Source organism: Micromys minutus, assembly GCF_963924665.1.
Source record: "Micromys minutus genome assembly, chromosome: 1".
In the NCBI taxonomy this organism is placed as follows: domain Eukaryota; kingdom Metazoa; phylum Chordata; class Mammalia; order Rodentia; family Muridae; genus Micromys; species Micromys minutus.
The window spans coordinates 99,869,521-99,878,174 of record NC_137969.1 but is presented as its reverse complement, the minus strand read 5'-3'; the positions used below and the strand labels follow the sequence as shown (position 1 = coordinate 99,878,174).

Sequence of the window (8,654 nt, the reverse complement as noted above, 5' to 3'; positions counted from 1 at the left end):
TCTCTAAGCAGAATCATGCTCAGTGGGGCCAGGTGTAGGATTTGGCACTTAGGAAGGAGGAAATAAATCTTTTCATAGGCCAGATGGTAAACCTAGTTTTAACATCTAAAAATGGACATCAGGAGCTGGAGATAACAGTAGAACCAATAAATAAATAAGGGGTTCAGGTGCTGGTTTACAGATAACAGCTCTCTCTCTCTCTCTCTCACACACACACTCAAACACACACGCTGGGTGTTATAAAGTCAGGAAAGACAGGACTGGTGACCAAATGGAAAGGTATGCATAAACCAAGAGTATTCAAACTTAGAAAAATTATATCGTGTTGATAAATTAACCGTATGTAAGCCAAAATTTAGCCGGAGGGCCATCCGCTTGTCTTCAGAAGACAGCGGGTCGTAGGTAGTGTGGTAATTGAGCCGAAAGCGGCTTCCAGCTCCTATCATTCCCACTCATTCAAGCCCACCAGTTTGTTTCACACCGTCATCTGGTAGCTAGTTCCTGCTTCCAGACGTGGAGGCCCAGGTGACCAGAACACACTGGTCTCCCGTAGGGTTAATGGCTTTCCCAGATTTGCCATTGTCCCTCCAACGACACTCGGGAAAGAGGATGACTGAAAAGAGTAAGCTGATTCAACACGATGTTGAGGGGGTTTCTTTGCAGGAACCAGGCTATGACTCTTGCGCAGCGAACGCAGACCCGACCGGGTTTCTACTGCAATTGGAAACGCCGCACAGACTGGGGCGGAGTCTGTGCCAATAAAAAGCGGTTTCCTATTTGCAGAGGCGGAGCCTCCACGCATTGCGGACCTTATCGAGGTTCCCATCTTACTCTGAGTCGGCGGGGGCCCCCTAGTGCTGATCGTGGTGTGGTCAGGGCTTCCCAGTATTCTGCAGACCCTCTCCTACACCAGCTGAAATCTCGAACTTTCAGTGAGAGAGAGTACCGCCCGCCGGGAGCTCTGCCCTCTCCTGAACCAACACCTCCATCGGTTTTGTTTGCGTTGGGCGGGTGTGCGTAAATGTGTGTGGACAGGGGTCTGCCAAATGGTTAACTACGTCTTTCTGCGGCTCGTCTGCAACTGGGCCAAAGAGCGCTTGTCTGCATGTGCGCTCTGGCCTTGGTGCTGACACTCGGGCTCGCGCGTAGAGACTGGCGCACGTTCACGCGTGAGCATGCGCATTCACCATGCCGGTGCGGTCCTAGCTTCTTTTGGTCCTGTACTCCCCTTGCCTGCCAGGAGGTGGCGCCTGATGCTAACTTCCCGCCTCCCAGTCAACTTCAATCTCACTGTGGGTGGCGGTGGGGGCAATCACCCTCCCGGTCGTGGGCCAGCGTGGAGGTGGATAAGATGAGATCCCAGGTAGCCAGCAATGCACCTGGGTTTAGTGAGTCAGAGCTCAAGGAGCGAAGGGGCAGTCTGGGGCCCAGAAGCCCAGTCCTGCTTAGGCGGCGCCAGCTACAGACAGATTGGCTTTATTCATGGACACACTGGGGAGCGGCTTGGCCGCCCACCCGGGACACGCTCACACGGTGGGTGGGGGGGACTCTCCATGCCACAATCACAACATACGACGCCCGCGCTCGGACCCAGCGGGCTGAGGGAGGGGTCATGGCACGACCTGGCTCCTTGTTTGGGTTAAAAAAAATAAAACAAAACATTTTAGGGGTCGAATTGGGGCTGCCCGGGGGGCCCCTTGGAGAACCTCTGTTAGGATGGGGAAGGAGCCATAGTTTTCCCATCTTGGTTTAAAAATACATAGAACATGCTACATCCTAGCAGACACTGGACCAGATGGAGGGTGAAGGGCAACACTGGTAGGGCGGGGCTCCCAGCCGGACCTCTCCGCCCGACTCCAGTTCACGCCTCAGGGATCAACACGGGCAGGTAGGACAAACGGAAGGGCAGGGCAGACACTAACACAGGCCCTGAGGAAGAGCCTCGGAGCCGAAGGAAGATCTCGTGTTTGGGGGGAAAAAGGTAGAAGGACAGCCCTGGCTCTAGGGAGTGAGGAATGGGGCTGGGACAGGGAAGGAATTGTGCTGCTGGTGCGGGGGTCCTCCTGGACCCTTACGCCTCTGGCTCGTACTCCTGATATTCCTCCTGCATCAGAGGGAGGGGTAGAACAGAAGAGAGCACAAAGGGTTGGAGAATGAGCGGTCAAGTGCAGCCTGCCTTCATCATCAAAGAGGAACAATATTTGTCCCGCCCCCTGGTCAGGGAGAAACGTGGCGTTGGGGCCAGTTGAGACATTCCAAGGCAGTTGTGCCTGGGGGCCTGGTGTTAGACATCATCTGCCATCTTTTCTCTGCTCCCTACTTCTGCCTCCTGGACCATGAGTTATTGAAGCCCCTCCCCCAGCCTGATTTTATTATGCTAGAGACTACCCACCTAGATAGGGGTGGCTTCAGTCTTCAGGGGTGCCCCTCCCCCAGCCCTGCTGCCCCCTCACCTGGGGTGAGTCCTCATAGCTTTCCCCTGCAGACTCCATCATAGGCTCAATCAGGGGCTCCTCCGCGGCTTCTTGGGCCACCTCCTCTGGCTGTGAACAGAGAAGAGCAGGACTTTGTGGGCAGCCGGACAGCCCTTAAAATTCCATGACGGTGTGCAACTGGCTGCTCGGAAGAGTGGGATAGACTAGGGTGGCTTGGCAGTGCCAGGAACGGTTAGGTGAGTTATCTGGAGGTCTTAGAAGTGAGAGGTGAGATTGACCTGGGAATGGTGAATTCCCAGCCAATTATCAGGGGAAGCTGTCGTGGAGAAAGAGCAGAGTGCTTTGTGCTGCTCAGCCCACCACCTGACAGCCTCTACCTCATCACTGAGACTGGATAGATGGAGAGACAGCACACAGCTCCCCCGATTATGTGCAAAGTGCCAGACTGACTATAGGACCCAGGAGAGATCTCTGGAAGCTCTCCTCCAGGGCAGAAAAGAACGGGAGGCTCAGGTATGGGGCTGGAAAGGGGCTCTGTGTGGTTCCCTCCACGGTTTCCACCCATCCCTCCCTCCCCCAGGGCTGAGCTTGGCCTGATTTCTTCACTGTAGCTATTTTAAGATAAGCTGGAAGCAACAGCTCATGGTGTTGCTTGGATGTGTGAGCTAAGACTCTCCCCTCCCCCCTGCATCTGCTGCCCAGATGGGCGCAGACCAATGAGCATGCATGTAGAGGTCTGCTAGACACATGGCTGGCCACCTGCAAATCAGCTCATATGTGAAAACACATGATAACATGGGGTATATGCATGGCTGTAGAAGGCCACATGTGGGCAGGCACATGACTAGGAGCACCCTGGAGCTGTGGTACTGAGAAGCTGGCACTTTCAGTTGCCTTAGCCCCTTGGAGTATTGTCTGAGGCTGCTGCTGCTTCTGTGGGTGCTGAGTTTTAGACCTCCGGTAAATGAGGATGGTGGCTCATTCCTCTCTTTGTGGAGATGACCAAAGCAAGGACAAATGTCACTTTGTCCCAAATTACCCAGCTGTGATTGGAACCCAGGAAAGATACAGTGCTTGAAGTCCCAGCTGAAGACCTTGAAGGTATATTTCATGCTAGAATGAGTGTCTGGCATGCTAAAGGCCCTTGGGCTCAATCTGCAGCACCCCGTCCCTAAATAAACTCCAACTCGAGCCCCTTTTTTTGGAAATAGACACAGGACAATAGGATGCTCTGAGCATGTGGAGCACGGCCCAGCGGAAATGGAGCTCCCACAGTGGAGCACCACCCTACAGGAATGGAGAGTCACCTTTCTCCATTCTCAGACAGTGGCAGTCTTAGATGTCACGCTGTAGAGTAGGAAAGACAGACTGTAGAAGAGCGTGCTCCCCTCGAGATGACATGCACATGAGATTAAAAGGCACACAACCAATTTGTGGGGATGGGAGTCAGGAAGCAGGTACCCCTGGACCATGGGTGGGTGGGTGGGTATGTGGGTGGGGTAGGCAAGACCTCCGCAGAAGGAAGCTAAGTGAGCACATAAGATGCAAACGTCTGGGGAGACACTCCCTTCGTGAACTAGCCATGTTCCACTGCCTCATGCAGGCCTGGCTAGGATAAGGGTCTTCAAAGATGCTTAGTGCAGAAATTGTGTCTTGAAATGGCTGTTGGTTTTACTGGGAGATCCCTTTCTAAAGTGTCCTTCTTTTGGGGGGGGAGGCAGGAGAAGTTAAAGCAGTGTTTTAAAAAGATTTATTTTGTGCTCTTGCTCTCTTCTCTTGCTCCTGCTCACCCTCCCTCTCCAATGTGCTCATGGCCCGCCCCTACTTCTCCCTTCCCCTCCACACTCTTTCTCTCTTCGCCTCTCAATTCCCCTCACCATGCCCTGGATAAACTCTATTCTATACTATTTTTTAAAAAAGATGTATTTTTATTTTATCCGTATAAGTGCTTGTCATCTATGTGTGTCTATGTGGCACACAAGTATATCTGGGCACCATATGCATGCCTGGCACCTAAAGAGGAAAGAGGACACTGTATTCTTTAGAACTTAAGTTACAGATGGACATTGTATCCTTTGGAACTTGAGTTCCAGATGGCTGGCTATGAGATACAATGTGAATGATGGGAACCTTACTCAGGTCCTCTGCAAGAGCAACAAGTGCTTTAAACTGCTGAGCCATCTCTCCACTCCCATAAGATGAGGCTTGTATAGCCCTGGTATGCCCTGTGTTCACTGCTGACCTGATCATGCAGCATCCACTGTTTGCAGGCCAGACTTTCTATCTCTGGAGTTCTCAAGGTGTGGTCTCTGGAACTGCAGCACTAAGGTCCCCTGTGTACTTCATCTTCTTACTTCTGCCCCAGGACCTTTGTGTCTCCTGTTCAAAACTGCTTGGAATACAGTTCTGGGACACCTCAGAGCCGTCTCTCCTTCATCCTTTAAATGTCACCTCAAATGGCACTTCCCAGGAAACCTCTCCGGGCTCAAGTAGACCTGTCACAGTATTTGTCCCCCACAAACCCCACCACAGTGTTCTCTTCTTCACTGCATACACATATATGTCTGTCTGACAGCATCATATCCACTGGCTGGATTTGCCCTGTGCTCTCGCTGTCTCGGTAGCATGCATGGAGCCCACTGTGGAGCCACCGGGAACAAATCTTCACTGACATGGGCAAGTCAACAAACAAGCAGCGGTGTGTGCAGACATGGTCAGGAATGACTGGGGTCATGTTGCTAAGTGGATTATGCACTGACAGCCCCTTCTCAGTCCCTTCACATGGCACCTATAGACGCCTCCCCACGGCTTCACTTTTAGCTGAACGTATATAGACTTGTAGAAAGGGAGGCAAGCAAGCTCATACCCCAGGCTGAGGAGTGGAGGTGGAGTGGACGACGGCAGGCATGCGTGCCCAGTATGTATGACACGCGAGGGGGGGCACTTGCCTTCAGGTCTGTGGGGAACTCCTCCTTCTTCACGAGGCCTGTGGCTGCTGCAATGTTCCCAGCCCCAGAGAACACAGCTCCTCCCAGATGCGATGCCTGCTCCTTGGTTTTCTCAGCCACTGGAGCAGGGAGGGGTTTGGAGAGGGTTCAGTGTCACGAGACCCCCACATCTCCAGGGACAACCCCACACAGAAGCCTCAGGAGTCCCCATGCCCCATACCCCCATAAAGCATGGGGACTGGTCTGGTACCTGAGGCCACACCCTGTACCACTCCCTCTTTGGTCTTGCTTCCTATAGGAAGAAAGAGGAGTATAGTTAAAGAGTCTGAACACAGGGAACAGAGATTACAACCCAACACTGGGGCTATTCAGTAAGCAGAAGACCCAGGTAGCAATGAGTCCCCTGAACCCCCCCTTGAACCCCTACACCACAGCTTTCACCCCCATGCTAACTATACTCAGTCCCTACACATACTTCCCTAGGTCTCTGCTCCCCTGCTCCAGTACCTACACCCTCCCAGTGGAGGCTGGCTGAGTACTAGGGCAAAGCTCTTAGCATCTCCTGGTTTACCATTAGGGCTGTGATGGTGGCGGGGTGTTGTTCTTTCTTCACAGTCAGAAAACAGGAGCACACACAGTAAGGGCCCTGCAGTTAGTGGCTAGGTGAGCATTCTAGGTCCACTTGAGACTCCTGATCCCAGCTACTGTGTAGCCCAAGATGGGAGACAGTGATGCTGGGAGGAATGGCCCCATGACCTGTCCCCTGCTTCATTTCTGCTTGTCTGTCTCCTCCAAACAAGGGCCAGCTTCTCCTCTGGCTAAAGTGGAGAACGTTAGGTGCAGGTGAGGCTAAAGGTGATATTCAGATTGTAGAAGGCACTAGTGCCACTGGCTGGGTCTTTATAGGGGCAGTGTGGTAGCATTGGAAGAGGCAAGAAGTTCTGACTACAGGGTATGTATCCTCCAGGGTCTGGGGAATCTGTCATGGGGAGACTTAGCAACCAAAGGCTGAGGCTAAGGCCACCACAGAGGGAATGAGGCTAAGCTAGCTAGAGGTAAGGGTGAGACTAGGTTGGGATGAAGTGTGCACAAAGCTAAGGCCAACAAGAATTTAGAGGCACAAGAGACAGAGTCTCCCTGCACACCATTCATTCACCAGCAGACCATTTGCACATTTTGTATGCAAGGCCTGGGTCAACGGCTCACTCTCTGTCCTTTTATCAGTAGGGAAAAAATATTTAGACTCTAGGGACTGCAAGAGGTGGGGACACTGCCTGGGGCTTGAGACATGGGGTACACATGGGTATTCTAATAGGAGACTGGGGAGGAGGAACCAAAAGCAGGCAGGTAAGACTCCACCTGAGAACCAGGGCACCAGGTATGTATGGTGAAAACCATGCCGAGAACTTAAGCTGTAGTAGACATGACAGGTAGCTCATGCCAGGCTATAGGAGCTGAGGACACTACACAGAGATCCCTGGGCAAAGGAAGAAGGGAGGAAGCACCTACCAAGGGGAAAGAGACCATGGCTGGGAGAGGCAGAACCTATTAGCAGAGAGATGAGAATGTGGTCCCAGGGGTTTGAGGAGGGAAAGGAAGGGGGAGGGGTAAAGAAGAGAGGCCAGGGCCTTGGCTAGGCTGATGTAGACTCCAGGCACACTACTGCTAGACTTAATTACTACTGCTCTAGTCTCAGGTGGCAATGCCCCCTGGCCTCCCTGCAAGTTGCTCTGTCCCGGAAGGTCGGATGGATTGTTCTGAACTAGTCGGATCATGTCAGGAACCTTTAACAGCAATCACAAGGATGCTTCCACTGGCCTACAAGGTCTTCTAATGGACTGGTTGTTGACTGCCCATCTGAGCTCTTCTTCCAGCAGGACTCCTGCCCTCTGCTTTTCAGTCCATTTTGCGGTCTTTGCATCCTGCCCCTCTGCCTTTCCAGGCTCCTTAGTGTTCAGGGCTGCTCCTGCGCACTGCCTGCCAGCCCCCCCCCCCTTTTTTGCTCTCTTTCTCCAAATGATCCCCACACTTGCTGCCCGATGTCAGATCTACCCCTGAAATGCTGCGCCTTGCCATGAGGAGATCATGGCTTCATGTCCTCTGAGCATCTACATGATGCTCAACGCTCGGTACGTTCTTAATGATCACAACCCAAGCCTGCAAATGACCTTGGGCAAACTGTTCAGCTCTTTTATATCTTTTCCACAAGAGCAAGCCCCGCCTGACCTATGGTCTGAGCTCGGAAACAAGTCATGGAACTCCCGCCTCCAACCCTTTTGTTTATGCAAATAGCCCTACAAACTCCTTTCACACTTTGGGTGAGAGATATTAACCTCCTGACCTTTGTCCCTGCCAGCTGTCAGGAGGATGAACTGGAGAGACTGCCAAGGTAAAACCACAGGCTGTGTGTGTGTGGGGGGGGGTGTTGGTAGCTGGAGAGAGCCCGCCAATATCCAGGGAAGGTGGGGCTGTCCAGCAGGATTCATACCCGGGCTTTGGGCTTTAGCAGCTGTGTGTGACCTTGGGCAGTGTGGTTAATAGAGAGCTCCAGTGTCGCTAATCTGTGGGATAGCTCGGGATTGTTAGATGCTACGGCATCTCACTGCACTTGGCCTCAAGTGAAGGTTCCCCACCAGGTCACTATTAATAGTGATGACGGGATAAGAAAAAGGAAACTCTGGAGAGCTCACCACCGAGGCCCCTGGTCTTTCATTTGAACACCATCTTCACTAGCTCCCATCCTGTCCCCACCTCCCAATTCCATGGACTGGCTGTGTCCCCAGTGACCCCTACTGACCTCGCCCATCTGCTGACTCATATTCTCATGCCCAGACCCCTCAATCATTCTGAGGACCCTTCCTGGTACCCTCAGAAGACACCTAGCCCTGCAGCCCTGCAGCCCCTTGCCCACCGACGTAGAGGACGCCTTCCTTGGTCTTCTCTGCCGCCTCGGTGACCCCCTGCTTGGTTTTCTCAGCTGCAGCCACAACGCCCTCCTTGGCCATGGACAGGCCCTTCATGAACACGTCCATCCTGGCGGCCTAGGGAGGGCGAACACACAAGTGCTGGGGCGCAGGCTCTGCACCCTCACCCGGGCCCTCCCGGGGGACCTGGTGCCCCCTCCCTCCCTTCTTTAGACTTGGCGCGCTTCTGGACCGGAGGCCCCCTTCTACCCTCTTTACTCCCCATCTCTAGGCCTCAGAGCTATGCTGCGGTGAGTCCTAGCGTCCTTGAAACCCCGGGACGCGGGAGGGGCCAGGACCTCAGTTAT

At 53.2% G+C, this 8,654-nt stretch overlaps 1 protein-coding gene across 3 annotated transcripts; it reads right to left on the bottom strand.

Moving 5' to 3' along the window:
- Nucleotides 1–1,973: 1,973 nt before the first annotated feature.
- SNCB (synuclein beta) lies at nucleotides 1,974–8,415 on the bottom strand (the record flags this gene model as incomplete). Of its 3 annotated transcripts, XM_080921230.1 has the most annotated exons (5): nucleotides 1,974–2,104; nucleotides 2,454–2,539; nucleotides 5,380–5,502; nucleotides 5,634–5,675; nucleotides 8,295–8,415. In XM_080921230.1, 5 exons carry the CDS (start codon nucleotides 8,413–8,415, stop codon nucleotides 2,072–2,074), a joined length of 405 nt encoding a protein of 134 aa, XP_080777356.1. The 3 variants fall into 3 exon arrangements, with proteins under 3 accessions (XP_080777356.1, XP_080777357.1, XP_080777358.1); XM_080921231.1 differs by lacking the exon at nucleotides 5,634–5,675; XM_080921232.1 differs by lacking the exon at nucleotides 2,454–2,539 and having other exon boundaries at nucleotides 2,072–2,104; nucleotides 5,384–5,502.
- Between the last annotated feature and the right edge of the window lie 239 nt (nucleotides 8,416–8,654).